At 45.0% G+C, this 18,117-nt stretch overlaps 1 protein-coding gene across 10 annotated transcripts in view; it reads right to left on the bottom strand.

The window, feature by feature from the left end:
* ATP11C (ATPase phospholipid transporting 11C (ATP11C blood group)) overlaps positions 1–7,824 on the bottom strand; it is a 166,455-nt gene extending 158,631 nt beyond the window's left edge. For all 10 annotated transcript variants that reach the window (XM_082376049.1, XM_082376056.1, XM_082376054.1 and 7 more), the window contains exon 1: positions 7,654–7,824. In XM_082376049.1, the coding sequence (XP_082232175.1) occupies positions 7,654–7,680 (27 nt within the window). In that variant the 5' untranslated portion in view covers positions 7,681–7,824. The remainder of the gene's footprint in view (positions 1–7,653) is intronic.
* Positions 7,825–18,117: the final 10,293 nt, after the last annotated feature.

Raw genomic sequence — 18,117 nt, forward strand, 5'->3', positions numbered from 1 at the left:
TCCACGGTCCAACATTATCTATAAACCTCAGATAATCAGGAAGTCAGCCGAACCAGCAATCCCTCCATACACCGCAGTAATTGAGGGGTTGTCTGCCAGTGTGCTGGCACAGGGCACCCTGCGCCCATATCTGCAGTGCTGATTACTCATTCATCATTAAACTGCGGTAGTGTTAACATATGCTGCAGTTGTGCTAATGTTTGTTTAACAATCACCACTGATCTACCTTTATCCCAGGCCAGGAAGGTAAGTGTTAAGTGAACGGAAATAAACTTGAAAACAGCACCTACTTCACTTGTGGAAGCCTCGAACCTCACTCCGCCCAACCAGAAAATTCCTCCCAATCTCAAGAATTCCAGATGCAAAAGATTATTCCATATAAAGCACTAGATGTACAGGAAACCCCACCACCTTGAGGGGAAAAAAAAAGTGTTTTTATTTTGTGTCCCATGCTTTCACCTCTTTGGGAGAACTGATCAACCAGGTTAGACAAGCAGTCAGCCTTAATGATTTTTTTCCATCACTCAACAAACCAGTATTTGAATTCACTCATGGGCTAGTTCTCTGCACATCATCCAAACACAGGGATGTTAGTTATGGTTCTCCCAGGGGCCACTGGCCATCCTTTACCTCCCAGAACCCATTGCCCAGCTGCTCATTTGGACAGTTCCATCAATATGAAAATGGCCAGCTTTACTTGCTCAAATCTCACCTCTGCTAAAACCTCATTAAGAGCGCTGGAAACTACCTGATTTGTACGCACTCAATATTACCCACTAAAGGTTTGAATTATGAACAATAATCATAAACAGAAGGAGCAAATGGTAAACCCTTATAGAAGGTATTTAGAAGACATTCAGAGTTTTATGTTGCTTCATCAGTAAAAGCCAGATCAGGAAAAAAAAAAGAAAAAACTTGTGTTCAGGTTATTTAATATTTATTTCAAGTAATAGTGATTCATTTCTAAATAGGTTTCCCACTTTATACAGGATCAGACTAACATCTATTTGCAAAAAAGCAGTTTGCCATGTATAGGTCATATTGAAGGTGTCAAATGCAACAAATTCCTTTTCATCTGAAATCCAAACAACCAGAAAACATCTGAGATTGTTCACTTTATTTCTGGTAGAAAGGCAAATGACAAGTAAGTATACAACAGTAACTAATTCACAAAAAATCAAGTTGCATGGAGCAGTCACCATATCCTCTGAGCCGTGTATGTAATGACAATTAATCTCATGAAGACAGGGAGTTTGGCTCACCAATGTGTCCCAGGGCCTACCACAGTGCCCAGTACATAACAGATGCTCAGTGAATATTTATTGAATGAAATAATGCTCTTCAAGATCATAAGGCGGTGTAATCATCTAAGAGATTATACTATGGTCAGTATAGTTTTGTCGTTAGATAGACTTATTCTAATACTTTAAAAACTGGTAATCAGTATATAGCAGACCCCAATGTTTAGGTTCTGATCACGGTTCCTACGTGGGGGGTGGTCCCCACACCAACAAGCAATTCTCAGACACCAGCTGGGTGTCCCATAATTCACCTCAATTCTGACACTATCTACCCAGAGGCAGCATCAGATACCCCAGGTTAAGCCCTCAATCCTACAAGACTCCCCCCTCAACCATCCCCTCCCCGCCACTTCAGATACCAGTAGCAAGTCCAGGTGATCCCCTGTGTTTCTGACCAACTGACTACAAACTGGGGGTTCCAACAACCCCCACCTGGGGTTTCAGACACCAGCCTCAAGTCCAGGTTGTTACCTGTACTTCAGACCGACTGGCTATAGATCAGGTTCCCACAACCTCCTCCTTTGGTTTGATTATTTTGCTAGAGAGGCTCACAAAACTCAGAGAAACATTTTACTTACTAGATTAATGGTTTATTATAAAAGGAACTGCCAAACAGAGAAGATGCATAGGGCAAGGAATGGGAAAAGGGCACAGAGCTACCATGCCCTCTCCAGGCGCGCCACTGTCCCCCAAATCTCCACGAGTTCACCAACCTGGAAGCTCTCCAAACCCTGTCTTTTTGGGGTTTTATGGAGGCTTCATTACATAGGCATGATTGACTAACCCATTGGCCACTGGTGACTGAACTCAATCGCCAGGCCCTCTCCCTTCCCCAGAAATCAGGGGAGTGGGACTGAAAGTTCCAACCGTCTAATCAAAGGGTTGGTTCCTCTGGTAACCAGTCCCCAACTTGAGGTGCTTTTCCAATTCACCTAATTAACGTAATAAAAGACACCTTTATTACTCTCAGTGTTGGAAATTCAGAGGGTTTTAGGAGCTCTGGGCCAGCAATAAAGACCAAATATACATATATTTGTTATTATAAATCACAATATCACACCCAATTAACTAGAACTCCTCATTCTTTAATCATTCTTCATAAGGAAGAATTTACTATAAATATCACTGTCTATAACTAGAAGCTATTATTTATGTGAAACAGATAAAAACTGTTCATTCAAATATTTATCAAACACCTACTATGCACCAGGCACTGTGCCAACTGTCCTTGCCCCCAGCAGCTTTCACAGTCTAGGGCAGTCTTTCTCAACTATAATTCCTCATCTCAAGATGCACGCAGAGGAGATGAGTATTACAAACAATGGATTCCCTAGGGCATTAGGGGTTGATTCTCTCCCAGTGGAGAAAGACTAATGTAAGGTACCACGTAAGTTAAAAAGAAATTACAATATAACATGATAATAAAAGGTTGCTTTTAGTAGGGACAAATTCACCTGTTAAACCCAGCCATGTATGAACTACCTGGTAGGAGCCAAGATGCACACAGGCCATTTGTAATGTTTGTGTAAATGTAAAATTACTGCAATACATACATTTAGATAAATTTCTAAACACAATAAAATAAACTCATCAATATTTTCCATGCTCAGCAATGTCAGGCCAAGGATTTCAGTAAAGTGAAACAGAGAGAAAAAGTCTAATTACCCTGATAATGATAATTCAAGGAGAAAACAAAAAACCTTGCTCCTAAAAAAAAAAAATTACCTGAAATTTTATTAATTGCCTTCATATATTGCTTCACTAGACTGGCCTTGCCTTGGACTTGAGGCAGGAGATAGATGGGGCCCAGGCTGAGCAGCTGGAGTTTGTCCCCTGTGTGCAGATACTCCCAGACAAAGATAATAGCGGGAACAGAGAGGAGCTGAGCCCTGCCCAGAGAAAAGATAAAGAGACCACATATTCCTCATTCTCGGGGTCAAGAAGACTTTCCTGACTACACAGGAAGGCTCCTCGGAGGTCAAAAGGGAGGGGGCGCCACCCCATAGTAGGTGATGTCAACCTACCCATAGGCCTCTGTGCTGGAATCCATCTTGGCTAAGAGATGCACGCACACACACGGGAGGACCCTGAGATAAACCAAATACGGACGGACTCAGAACCAGGCAAAGTCATGGGACTTCCCTGGCGGTCAAGTGGTTTAGACTCACGCTTCCACTGCAGGGGGCACAGGTTTGATCCCTGGTTGGGGAACTAAGATCCCACATGCCGTGCGGTGTGGCTAAATAAATAAATACATAAATAAATAAAATTCATTAAAAAAAAAAAGAATCAGGCAAAGCAAGATGATTGGCCAAAGGAAACCTGGAAGAAACGCCCCATATAAGTGATTCGAACTACCACGAGGGCACGACTCTCTCTGAGCCCTTTTTCCTCCTAATAAACACCTGTTTCACTACTTTCCGTCTCTTTTTGGGAATTCATTTCTACAAAGCCGACGGGCCAGGTCCTTGTCACTGGCCACTGGCCCTGGTGGTCTAGTGGCTAGGATTCAGCGCTCTCACTGCTGTGACCTGACTTCAATCTCTGGCAGGGGAACCGAAATCCTGCTTCAAGCCGCTGTAGGCCGAGGCCACCCGAGATCAGACTCAAAGTAATAAATTGGCTACCTATTTTGAATATTTTTGGTCTTATTTTGAATTTTCATTATACCTTATGCAGTCTAATTTCTTTCCAGTCCTGGGCCTCTTTGACAGATATAAAATTTTCTATGTGATATCATTACTATATGCTGCATGATTTATGGAACCAAAGCAGTTTAAGAGCTTCTAGAATCTGAGATATAATTTTTTTTCCAGTATTTCAACTCAAAACTTAAGCTTTTGTATGTCAATGATCTAGAAATTCATACCCGTTTAATATCACTCTCTGACAAGCTAATTAGACCGCATCCACTTGGCCAAGCCCCCTGATCTACTTTATCAAGGAATGTCTTATTTTGAATCATTAGCATGAAATAATTTACTAAGTCAAATGGGGGGAATTCTCATTGTTTAGACTCTCATTAAACCTTTAAACCCATGTGAAAATGCTATTGTAATCACTAGGAATGTTATGAAGGATAAAAGACAAAATAACATAAAAGTCCCTGACCCTTAAGTCTCAACTAGCCCGGACTTCCAATTAAACATGCTTTTAGGGACTTCCCTGGCGCAGTGGTTAAGAATCCGCCTGCCAATGCAGGGGACACGGGTTTGAGGCCTGGTCCGGGAAGATCCCACATGCCGCGGAGCAACTAAGCCCAGCCCGTTCGCCACAACTACTGAGTCTGCGCTCTAGAGCCCGCAAGCCACAACTACTGAAGCCGGTGCGCCTACAGCCCGTGCTCCACAGGAAAAGCCACCGCAATGGGAAGCCCGCGCACCGCAACGAAGAGTAGCCCCTGCTCGCCGCAACTAGAGAAAGCCCACGCGCAGCAATGAAAACCCAACGCAGCCAAAAAAAAAAAAAACCTTCTAAAAAAAACCACATGCTTTTAAAGTAAATAAATTGTATAGACAAAACTACTATTATTTATTTATTGTATTTATGGAGAATGGAGATGTTGACTGGGAACAGGCGGTGCTTTTATTGTACTTGTAGACATCCAACTCTTAAATCTTTTAAGACACCCCCTACATACCTAAATCCGAAAATCCTACACCAAATCCACCAATTTCTTTCTACCTCAAAACTGTCAAAAGTAAAGTCCTAATTCATCAGAAAGGAAAGAAGACAATTTTTAATGGCAAAGACGTCAAGGCCATGTCTTTAAAAAATACAATGAATCACTATTTCGTTTAGCTTGAAACTGGAGAACCTGGGGAAATAAATGGCATTTTTTAAACGATTCAGCAAACACTACTGAGCCATAGAAGTTGATACTACTTCCCATGTCAGGCTTAAAATGTAAAGCCCTGTCCTAACACTTAGTATCTAGTTTTCAGCGACCAAGAACTATAAGCAACACCCCTGTAATTTATGTCACATTCAAAGTCAATTTCACATACATACAGGTACACACACACACAAACGCACAATTTTGAAAGGAATTCACAGCCCCATCTCTGAAATATAAAAGCACACAACTTAGACTACATGTACATTGCTGTGCAAGGCCAAGTCCAACCTAAATCTTTAACTGTATCCTTCTAGTGATGTAAATGGGAGTGCTCCTCAATCTCTACCAGGCTAAAGATGAGGACAGCGTTTGGCTCACTGATTAGGGGAGCTACAATTTGCTGCCCCCCACCACCAAAAATTTTTTTTGAAGTCATTCTTTAGCAATGAGTATTTGATAGCATGTTTCACATTCAGTCCAAGGGTTTGCAGATTAATTCCTTGCCCTAGGCCTAGGGCTCAGATACAACTCCTGAGAAGCCTTCAATTTACTGCACTGGTACAAATGCTGGAGACTTAACCATAGTCCTGGCTGCGCAGGAAAATGTGAGCAGCTGGGCATTCCAGCCGAAACAATGAGGTCAAAGCTCATTTCAGTGTGAGCGTAAGTGATTCTCTGCAGAGATCTTGGACGGGGATGCAAAGTACTAGCCTCAAACCTGCAGGCTGGCACCTCAACAACTGCTGCAAATTCTCCTGCATGCCCTAGCTTCCTGGGCCAGCACTGCTTCATTACCAGACTCATACAACGCAGATCACGCTAAGCAAAAAAAGCACAGGGGGCTTTTAGACTGATACTCGGATTGTTTGGCTTCAAATGATCTCAATTTTGAGCTAATGAATTTATTATGAACCAGAGGCCAGTTGTTTTCCAGTATAAGAGAGCCATTGAAAAGATTATCCTTTTCCCAAATATTACAATTAGTCCTCTTTGTCACCTTTCCCTTTTTGTCACCCCCAAACAACACTCCAGGATCACAAGAATCTATGTGAAATAGAACTATGAAGTACAATGCTCTTTTCCCTTCTCAGGCTAAATGTGAGAAACCAATTTTAGTCACTTGCTTTAGCAAAGCATCCAGTACAATCCAATTCTTACGGATTTCAAAATCCTGATATGCACAACCTCTATTGCTCTGTGCCACAGGTAAACCTGCTCCAATTTCATAAGACACGGCTTCTGGGTGAGGTAAACATTTAGAAAAACATTAACATAGCACTATTGTGATAATAACATTCTAAAATGGGATGTACAATTATTTCATTTAGCCAGGGTACATTTGGGAAAGTTTCAAGCGCAGAAAAACATGAGAGTAAATTCATCCGACGCATGAAAAATGCTAGCAACGCTTCGATTAGGAATAATCGCAGGAAAAGAGCCAAACCGACAAGTTCTCAAACAGACATCGGAAGGGGGGTGGTGGGCGCTCACAGCGCTCAACCATTTTTCCTAAGGACAGAAAAATGAAAATTTACAGACGAACCCTTTCTTTCACATCACTGGCAGAAATAAAATTCTATTCCCGCCACCTCATCTTGCAATTAAGGAAGTTGCTACAAATAGCAGCACAGAAGTAAATGGTCCCGGTTTTACTCCATTCTTAAGGTACCCTCCAGGAGTAAACAGATTACTCAAAAAAGTCAGTAGCCAGAAATCGCTTGTCCCGGTGCCAAACTCCCTCGGCAATGAAATTCCCTTTTCTGGGGATTTGGGAGGGGGTCAACGTGGACGGAGGAGTCCAGCCGCAGCTCCCTTCTCCCCTGGGTCAATGTCTGGGGTGTTCGGGGCTCGGCGAGGCTTCCGACCCGGCGCTCGGCAGCGGCGGCGCAGTCTCCTCGCGTCTCCACCTCCACCCAGCCCACCCTGACGATCACTCTAGCTTTTATTATACCCTCAAGGTGAGAGGCTTAGGCTGGGTCCCCAAAGTTTGCCCGGCCTCGGGTCAGCAGCCGGCCGAGCCCCGGGCAAGGCTGAGGCCGGCCCCAGCCTCCCACCCTTCAGCCCCCAGGTCTTTTTTGGGCCACGGTGACAGGTCTAGGTTTACCTCCATGTGCTCGTGGCAGAGGAAACAAAAGAAAGCAACCTCCCTGATAATAAAACGCCATCTTCGACTAATTGGCAAGCCAAGGGGCCCCTGGGTCGGTCCCTCCACGGGTCCCTCCCCATCCAGCCCAAGGGTGGCCCCCCGTCCGAGGTAGAGTCTGTAACAGCCCCGGAAAGCTCCGGATAAATTGTCTGGGGTCGGGGGCGGGGTGGGGGGCTGCTCCGAGGGCCCTACCTGCCTTCCCACCCTGGCCGCCTGGGCAGCGTGTTTCAGTTGAAATGTAAAAACGGGTGGTGGTGGTTTCTCCCAGAGATGCAGTCATCCCCTCAGGAAATTGTTCTGAGGGACCGCGCGAAGGGGCCGGCGAGCAAGCAAACCGGCACGCGTGGAGCCGCAGGGAGTGTACTTACAAAACGGTTAAAGCTCCGGCGGAACATCGCGTCGAAGGCTGCCGGGCGCCGAGCTGGGCTCTACTGGGCTGTCTGAGAAGGTGCCGTCCACAACACACACTGCGGCGTGGGCCGGCGGCGCGAAACGGACGGCGAGGCTGGCTGCCCCGCCACCCGCCCGCCCTCCGCTGCTCTCCGCACTCCCCCCGCCCCCCGGCGCCCTCGCACCCGCGGCCCCCGCCCGCCTCACTCACCGCCCGCCCCCGCCCCGCCCCGCCCGTCCCGGGGACGGCGGCCCCGCCGCTCCCGCAGCAGCCCGCGGAGAAAGCGAGCCGAGCGCGCAGGGGAGGGATGGCGGAGGAGCGCTAGGCTCCTCCTGCAGGGAGGGGGGGGCGCCCCGATCTCTCCACCAGCGCCGGGCTCGGCACCCCGCCGTCTGCACTCTTCCCCGGCACGGAGCCACAGCCCGCCCTCCCCGCGGCCAGTCCGCGTGCTTCCGCCCCGCTCGCGGCCACCGGGGACCCTCCCGAGGCGCCCCGCGCCTCACCTCGCCTCAGCCCGAAACTACTCCCCTGGCTCGGGCGGGAGCCACAGCCTGCCCTGCCCCGGCCCTAACTCGTCCGCCGCACCGCTTCGCTCGCAGCCCCTCCTCAGTCCGCGGCAGCCGCGTCGCCCGCCCGGCGCTTTCGTCTCGCACCCGGGCTGGGGAGCCACGGTGCAGCCTGCCGGCCCGCCCCGAACCCGCCAGGCAGCCGGACTCCCCGCTTCCCGGCGGGGCGGAGCCGGGGTCTCCGCGAGGAGCCGGGACCGGCAGGGCGCTGTGGAGACCCCAGCGCGGGCGGGGCGGAGCGGGGCGGGGCGCGGGCGGGGGGATTAGTTATGAAAGCCACCCCCTCCTCATCTGGAAAGGCGCGGGTCTCCCCACTACCCTCGCTTCGCTCCGCTCCCACCTACGCGGCTTTCCCTCCTCTGGTTCTTTCTCTCGTCCTGTCTCCCCACCTAAACCGTCTCACTTCCACTTTCTCTATTAGGTTGTAAAGTCAGGCTTTGTGTCGTTGCTGCTGTGCAGCGGGGCGGGATTTCCCTGACAACCCCCCTTCCCCAAACCCCTCCCTCTCGTCCCCTCCCCCTCGCTTCTCCCAGAGCAGCCTGGGAGTTGTAGGCCCGCCGCGCCCCTATTCCGCCTAGTACTGCGGGCTGGGAGCTCCCCCACACGCCCGCACGGGATTTGCCCAGAGGGTTGAAGGAGGAAGCGGCTGAGGCCGCTGGGCCGTGCCGCGGTTCTCAGCTCGGGCTGGAAGTGGAGGCCAGGAGCGCTCGGTAGATTCCCCGCGGTGGGAAATGTGAAAAGGATACGTGAGGCAAAGCCCCGAATGCCCGGAGCCTTCCCTAGGACGCGAAAAATTGTGCACCGGGAAACGCTCTACACCCTCGGCTCCTAGTTTAGAACTGGAATTTGCGAAACTTTAAACACTACATATGAAAGCCGAGGCTAGAATTGCCACGAGACTGGCCGTCCCAACCCCACGTCGCCCGGTTTGCACCGCCCTTTACGGCGTGCCCCGAGGCTGTTGGAGCAGAACGTTCAGATTCCTCTGAAAAAGTAAAGAAGAAATAAGTAAAGGAAGTTCAGGGGCATCTCCACGAGCCTCTACCGTGCCACCTTCTCCTGCCAGTGTGCCGCTGGGGACAGGGGCCAGCTACACCGCGGGCCTCCCCTTGGGTCGTGAGGGGCCTTTACTGCTGGGCGCAAGCGCTTCTCCTTTTCCCCTCTGGGGTTCATTTCAACAGACCTTTCCTGGGCATTTTCTTTGCACCACGCTGTGTTAAGGGCTGGACACGGCGACTTCTTAAAAGACCTCCCCAGAGTGGGGGGAGGTGTCGCGCTCTGGTCAGGGCTACCCACGTGCCAAAACAACAGGTTAGAAAGTAATGGCTGCTAGACTAGAAGTGCCAAGTGCTGAGAGCGCGAGTGCATCTGCAAAGGGGGTCTGGGAAGCTTTCTCGAAAGCGCTGGAGGTTAAACTGGACCCTGCAATGTGAGAAGGCTTTAGAAGGAGCGCAGTGGGCAAAGTCCAGGGTGGAGGGAGAGGTCGGTGAGGAAGTGCCGGACAATCTAAGAAAAAGAACACACCGTCTTGGCAGACGCCCAGCATGTGTGGGCGGGCACGGCCCGGAGGAACTCTAAAACCCAAAAGGATCTTCAGAAACACCCTAGAAGTTTGCACTTGATAGTGTGAGCCACGAGTAGCCCATCCTCATTGAAGTGCAAACGCAGGAGACTTAAGGTATGTTCCCAAACTGTCCTAATTGCCAAGAAGTAAAACCGTGCGCGTTTCCAGTTCTTTCCCTGTGATGGTTCCTTGTGTTTACTCACACTTAAGGCTGTATCTAGTGATTTTTAAGATTTATGTTAGATGTCTGTTAGGCAGATATTAGGATATTTTATTTTATTGGAAAAATGGATCTAAGGTTTTGCTCTCTACTCTTTAAAAGATTTATTTTCAAATAGAAAAAGTGTATTTTCTGGCTTTACTTTTATTGAGCAGAACGACTAACGTAATTTAATTCACTAATTGTTGAACACCTACTATGTGGCAGGCACTATTCTAGACACTGACTGGAATTTGGGGGTGGAAGAGCATATTGCCATTTGTTCTAGGCATAAGTCTAGAATCCTTATCAATAAAATACATCCTTATCAATAAAATTGGTAATAGAAAATGAATTTAGACATTTGGGGATGCAAGTGCTTACTAATAAACAATAATATCTTTCCATATTCAACTTTGTTAAATAAATGGAAAAAATGTACTTAGCTTATAGATTCAAACAGATCAACTTAAAAAAATTTAGAGAACTGGAAATTGTTTTTCAGTATTCTCTCACACACCATTGTGTATTTTCTCACATGCCATTGCCATGTTGCCCAGCTTAAAAGCAAGGCTTTTAGGATCTCCCAAGATACAGCAGCATTGTTGGTCATATTTTCATTTGTTACTGTAATTTCACCATCTCTCTGTCCTCCTAATTTATTTCATCGCAACACCTATACTCTTGGGTCCAGATTAATTTGCTTGACTATAAAAATGCAATTCCACATAAATCAAATATGCTCAGCAAAACATGAAATTTGTGCAAGGTAATTTCTTTCCATATCCAAATTCAACCTGAATTAGAGTTACTCTCACACACATCCTTTAGAATTACTTTCCTTTGTGAGGTGTTTTTTTTTAGACAAGAAGAAATTATTTTTGTTCTTTTCAGTGCCTCTTCACAGCTTCCAAAGAAAACCCAGGTGTTGTAGAAAGCTGTTGTCAATGGCTATGAAAAGTGGACCATCACCCAGCATTTTCATTTGGCAGGTTCCATAAACAGAACTGCAAAAACTGACTTCCTCCTGTCTAAACTGTCAGACCCCTTGGTATATAACACCAACTCTTGTGGTGCATCAGCTGACTGCAGTAGAAGCCCCAGGTTCCTGCAGGCAGGAGTTTAGAGGAAGCAGTCTTCTGTCCTTATTACCATCTTGACTAGATATAACTTGTACTGTCTCAGAAAGGGAAGGGAAAGTGTTCCTTGACCATTTCAGTCCTGCTGCCCTATTAATGTGCAAGCCCCTCGGAAGCCCTTCTTCTCTATCACCCCCTTGTTCTTTCCTACCTTCCTACCTCAATCCCTCAGAAATCTCACCATGGGAAACGGGCAGAACACCCACTAGGGCACCGGATTCATCAGTCCATGCTTGGGAAGGAGGGGAGCAAATTGCTTCTGGGATCAATTGGTTGATCAGCAATTCAGGGATCTAGCAGGAGGGGAATGATGAGAAGGAAGAGTCACTTCCTCCGTCTAATACTAAGAAAAGAAAGAAAGAAAAAAAATTGAAGCTGTTATATCAGCATCTCTATCACGGCCATCAGCAAGTTGAAGAAATTCAAAGGTCTCCGCTGACCTTTCAAAATACCTCATAAGGACTTCCCTGGTGGCACAGTGGTTAAGAATCCACCTGCCAATACAGGGGACACGGGTTCAAGCCCTGGTCTGGGATGATCCCACATGCCGCGGAGCAACTAAGCCCGTGCGCCACAACTACTGAGCCTGTGCTCTAGAGCCCGTGAGCCACAACTACTGAGCCCACGTGCCACAACTACTGAAGCCCATGCCTAGAGTCTGTGCTCTGCAACAAGAGAAGCCATCACAATGAGAAGCCCGCGCACCGCAACAAAGAGTAGCCCCTGCTCGCCGCAATGGAAGACCCAACGCAGCCATAAATAAATAAATAAATAAAACAAAAACCCCCCAAATACCTCATAAGACTACCTTTTGCCCATTTGAAATTTCTTTCTCCCTTACAAAGCTGGCCTTAACGTTGATTTAAAACCAGTTTTACCCATATCTTCCTAACTATTGGCCCTCTCCGATTCATTCCCCACCCTGCAACCACAGAAGTCTTTGGAAGACAAATCAGATCAAATCACTCCCCTGCTTATGACTTTTCAGTAGCTTCTCATTGCTTTTAGGATAAGTCCCAAATCTTGCCTTAACCTCAGCTACAAGGCTCTGAATTCTCTGACTGCTACCTTCCTCTCTAGCCTCCGGTGAGCCTTCTCTCCCCCTTACTCACCAAGCTACACTCCACTGGCCACCTTTTATCCCTTGAGTTCCCAAAGTTCTTTTTGCCCTGACAGATTTTGCACTTGCAGCCATCTCTGCGGGAATGCTTTCACAGCCTTTGCTATTCATCTTTCAGATCTCAGCTTAAATGTCACTTTGTCAGATGAGATCAGAGCTCCCTGTTATAGTGCTCCAAATAGCCCATATTAATTACACCGAGGGTACTGTACTGACAAATGAGGTTAGTAATCATGGAGAACAGACGTCCAAGGGGATTGTGGATGATCTAATATCATTTTGCTTTTCAAAAAGGGGAAGTAGGTGTATTCTAGTAATCATATCAAAGGCACGCACGGTTCTAGAACTGATTGTTAAAAGGATGGGGTATTTTATTTCAGGGGAAGGGAAAAGGCAATCACTACGAACTACAGTGAATTCACTGGGATATATTTTGGCCTCCAAGATTCAGAGAAGATGATTTCTGATTCAGAATTCTACATCCTCCTAAACTATATCAGGAATATAGAGAACAGGTTGGAGAGGATGTGGCATAAGAAGACTAAATCTTTATCTTCCCAAATAGGAAGTCATTAAGTCAAAATATGTCACTGTAGTTATTTTATTTAGAAATAATGTGGTAAATACCAGAAGAAACAGCTAAAATAATGAATAGTGCTTGCCTCTAGGAGTACGAATTGAGAATGGAGAAGAATGGGATAATGGACTTCTATTTTTTCTCTTTGCAAGTCTTTTTTTTTTTTTAATAAATAAATTTATTTATTTATTTATTTTTGGCTGTGTTGGGTCTTCGTTGCTGTGCACGGGCTTTCTCTAGTTGCGGCGAATGGGAGCTACTCTTCGTTGCAGTGCGTGGGCTTCTCATTGTCGTGGCTTCTCTTGTTGCGGAGCATGGGCTCTAGGCACGCAGGCTTCAGTAGTTGTGGCACGTGAGCTCAGTAGTTGTGGCTTGCAGGCTCTAGAGCTCAGGCTCAGTAGTTGTGGCGCACGGGCTTAGTTGCTCCGCAGCATGTGGGATCTTCCTGGGCCAGGGCTCGAACCCGTGTCCCTTGCATTGGCAGGCAGATTCTTAACCACTGCGCCACCAGGGAAGCCCCTCTTTACAAGTCTTATAATTAACTTTTTTTTTCCTTTTTCATCCCAACTGCTTTTTTTTTTTTTAACATCTTTATTGGAGTATAATTGCTTTACAATGGCGTGTTAGTTTCTGCTGTATAACAAAGTGAATCAGCTGTACATATACATATATCTCCATATCTCCTCCCTCTTGCATCTCCCTCCCACCCTCCCTATCCCACCCCTCTAGGTGGTCACAAAGCACCGAGCTGATCTCCCGGTGCTATGCGGCTGCTTCCCACTAGCTATCTAACTAGCTATCTATTTTACATTTGGTAGTATATATAAGTCCATGCCACTCTCTCACTTCATCCCAGCTTACCCTTCCCCCTCCCCGTGTCCTCAGGTCCATTCTCTACGTCTTCGTCTTTATTCCTGACCTGCCCCTAGGTTCTTCAGAACCTTTTTTTTTTTTTTTAGATTCCATATATATGTGTTAGCATACAGTATTTGTTTTTTTCTTTCTGACTTACTTCACTCTGTATGATAGACTCTAGGTCCATCCACCTCACTACACCGCATCTTCCTTATCCATTCATCTGTCGTTGGACACTTAGGTTGCTTACATGTCCTGGCTATTGTAAATAGAGCTGCAATGAACATTGTGGTGCATGACTCTTTTTGAATTATGGTTTTCTCAGGGTATATGCCCAGGAGTGGGATTGCTGGGTCATATGGTAGCTCTATTTTTGGTTTTTTAAGGAACCTCCATACTGTTCTCCATAGTGGCTGTATCAATTTACATTCCCACCAACAGTGCAAGAGGGTTCCCTTTTCTCCACACCCACTCCAGCATTTATTGCTTATAGATTTTTTGATGATGGCCATTCTGACTGGTGTGAGGTGATACCTCATTGTAGTTTTGATTTGCATTTCTCTAATGATTAGTGATGTTGAGCATTCTTTCATGTGTTTGTTGGCAATCTGTATATCTTCTTTGGAGAAATGTCTATTTAGGTCCTCTGCCCATTTGTGGATTGGGTTGTTTGTTTTTTTGATATTGAGCTGCATGAGCTGCTTGTAAATTTTGGAGATTAATCCTTTGTCAGTTGCTTCATTTGCAAATATTTTCTCCCATTTTTTTTCATCTTGTCCTTTCGGCTTGTTTATGGTTTCCTTTGCTGTGCAAAAGCTTTGAAGTTTCATTAGGTCCCATTTGTTTATTTTTGTTTTTATTTCCATTTCTCTAGGAGTTGGGTCAAAAAGGATCTTGCTGTGATTTATGTCATAGTGTTCTGCCTATGTTTTCCTCTAAGAGTTTGATAGTGTCTGGCCTTACATTTAGGTCTTTAATCCATTTTGAGTTTATTTTTGTGTATGGTGTTAGGGAGTGTTCTAATTTCATTCTTTTACATGTAGCTGTCCAGTTTTCCCAGCACCACTTATTGAAGAGGCTGTCTTTTCTCCACTGTATATTCTTGCCTCCTTTATCAAAGATAAGGTGACCATATGTGCGTGGGTTTATCTCTGGGCTTTCTATCCTGTTCCATTGATCTATATTTCTGTTTTTGTGCCAGTACCAAACTGTCTTGATTACTGTAGCTTTGTAGTACAGTCTGAAGTCCGGGAGCCTGATTCCTCCAGCTCTGTTTTTCTTTCTCAAGATTGCTTTGGCTATTCGGGGTCTTTTGTGTTTCCATACAAATTGTGAAATTTTTTGTTCTAGGTCTGTGAAAAATGCCTGTGGTAGTTTGATAGGGATTGCATTGAATCTGTAGATTGCTTTGGGTAGTATAGTCATTTTCACAATGTTGATGCATCCAATCCAAGAACATGGTATATGTCTCCATCTGTTTGTATCATCTTTAATTTCTTTCGTCAGTGTCTTATAGTTTCTGCATACAGGTCTTTTGTCTCCTTAGGTAGGTTTATTCCTAGGTATTTTATTCTTTTTCTTGCAATGGTAAATGGGAGTGTTTCCTTAATTTCTCTTTCAGATTTTTCATCATTAGTGTATAGGAATGCAAGAGATTTCTGTGCATTAATTTTGTATCCTGCTACTTTACCAAATTCGTTGATTAGCTCTAGTAGTTTTCTGGTAGCATCTTTAGGATTCTCTGTTTATAGTATCATGTCACCTGCAAACAGTGACAGCTTTACTTTTTCTTTTCCAATTTGGATTCCTTTTATTTCTTTTTCTTCTCTGATTACTGTGGCTAAAACTTCCAAAACTATGTTGAATAATAGTGGTGAGAGTGGGCAACCTTGTCTTTTTCCTTATAATTAACTTTTAAACTATGTACGTGCATTATTTTTGTAAAAATAAGAATCAGTTTGAAAGTACAAATAGCATTTGGAGACACAGACAGGAAGTAGGAGAGCATTCTAAGCAGGAGAATGGCAAAGATGTGGAGGCAAAAATATTCCAGTAAATGGTAAGTGGACCTGCCTACAGGAGCAATGTGTCCACGTGGAGGAGTAGTAAATGATCTAAAATTTGAACCTCCCTTCTAGGAAGCCACTGGAATATTCATTCCGTCATCTGAAAGAGTAAACCAAGAAAGAGGAAGACATCCAGAAACAGGGGATAAACATAAAAGAGAAGTGAAGGGAATTCCCCAGATGATAATGAAAGAAAGTTTGTGGTAGACAGCTATGTGGCACACCTAAAGATCAGCCAGGCCAGAGGAGAGTAAGAAGATGGAGGGATACAGGAAGGATGTATCTAGAGAAAAGAATTTTTTAAAGTAGCTAATAGATTACCTGAAGTGTTTGATGTTATGAAGAGTGGTATTCAGAAAGGTTTTACAGGTATGAGAAAATTAGTGAAGAATTAGTAATCGATACATATAAAACAAAGCAAACAAACTAACAAAAACCAAGGCAGTTTTTAACTCCAGGAAAAAGTGCAAGTTGCTCAAGAAGGTAAATGAGTCATGATAAAATACTGTTTGGCTCCAAAGTGAAAGACGTTTACATAGCCATAATAATGAACACTGCCTTACTGTTTTACCAAATTAAAAAACTCTTTTGTAGGATGAAGGGAAAGCAAGTTGGAAAGGATGGTGTTGTAAGAGGTCTAAACCTTTATCTTCCATGATAAGAAGGCAATAAGTACTATCTAAAAATGGAAAGATGAAGAACATCAGTATAAGTACATTATTTAGAAATACGGAAGTAAATATTAGAGGAAACAGCTAAGATTATTGAAAGTGGTTGCTTTACTAGTACAGATCAGAAGTTGGGAGAGATGGAGTAGAGGTCTGCTCTTTTGCTTTAAAAAGTCTTATTAATCTATTTAACTTTTAAACCATGAATATGTATTGCTTAAAAAAAATTAACAAAAAGAATAAATAGCATTTTGAATGCGCAGAAAGGAAGGAGAGCATTCCAGCCAAGAGAAACAGCAAAGATATGAAGTAGTAAATAGACCTCCCTAGGGGAGCCTGAGTTCACACTGGGGAGCAGTGAAAGATAATTTTATAGCTATCATTTATTGAACACTTGCAATGTGCCAGACACTGTGCTAAGCACTTTATACACACTACCTCATTTATTCTCATTAACTGCATAAGATACCATTACTATCCTCATTTTACAGATGGAGAAACTGAGAGGTTAGGGAACTTGCCCAATGTCACAGCTTGACAATAGCAGAGCAAAGAGTCAAACAGGTCCACCTGACTCCAAATCCATACCCTTAACCACCACATTTTGAAGTCATAATTGGCAAGATATCATCACTGATTTAATTTATGGAACAAAGGAGAGAGGTGAATCCAAAATGACTCTAAGGAATTAAGGCTCAGAGCGTGGAAGAAAAGGTTTACTCATTTATTCATTTCAACAAGTGTTTATTGAATGTTGATTACATCCAAGCAGTGTGCTGGAGCTGTAGTAATGTGCGTGAGAGATGTGATCCCTGCTCTCATAGGGCCCACCATCAGTCGTACATAGGAAAATCATTCAGAGGGAACATGAATGGAGAAAATTGGGAGTTCAGTTTTAACTGTTGAAGTAACAATAGAATGCTCTAATAAAAAGGTACGGTATGCATGGAAAATGTGGTTTAAGACCTTGATATAAGATGCTCTAAACCTCAAAAGTTTACCCCTGGGGCTGCCCTGGTGGTGCAGTGGTTAAGAATCCGCCTGCCAATGCAGGGAACACGGGTTCGAGCCTTGGTCCGGGAAGATTCCACATGCCGCGGAGCAACTAAGCCCACGTGCCACAACTACTGAGCCTGCTCTCTCGAGCCCGCGAGCCACAACTGCTGAGCCCACGCACCACTGCTACTGAAGCCCGCGCGCCTAGAGCCCGTGCTCCACAAGAGAAGCCACCGCAATGAGAAGCCTGCGCACTGCAAGGAAGAGTATAGCCCCTGCTCAGCACAACTAGAGAAAGCCTGCGTGTATCAACGAAGACCCAATGCACAAAAAAAAAAAAAGTTTACCCTGGTCAAGGAAAGTCAGAATTGAGGAGAGCTATTTCATTGAATGCTTCAGAAATCCTGCATGAGCTTTAAGAATGCAGTTTCAATGGTGGTTGGGCTGGAAGCCAGATTGCAGGAGTTTACAGATGTAACCCATTCATTTGCAAAGCTTGATGGTGGAAGAAGGAAAAAAGATTGTACAATTGCTAGGAGGGCCGTCAGGATTAAGCATCTTTTTTTTTTTCTTCAAACTAAAGGAGACCTATACATGTTTACAAGCAGGGAGGGAAAGATTCTGTAGAAAGGAGAAGCTGAAGATTTCAGAAAGAAATGATGATTGAGGAAGCTGGGTGTGAAATGAGGTA

This window comes from Balaenoptera borealis (genome assembly GCF_965194805.1).
Source record: "Balaenoptera borealis genome assembly, chromosome: X".
In the NCBI taxonomy this organism is placed as follows: domain Eukaryota; kingdom Metazoa; phylum Chordata; class Mammalia; order Artiodactyla; family Balaenopteridae; genus Balaenoptera; species Balaenoptera borealis.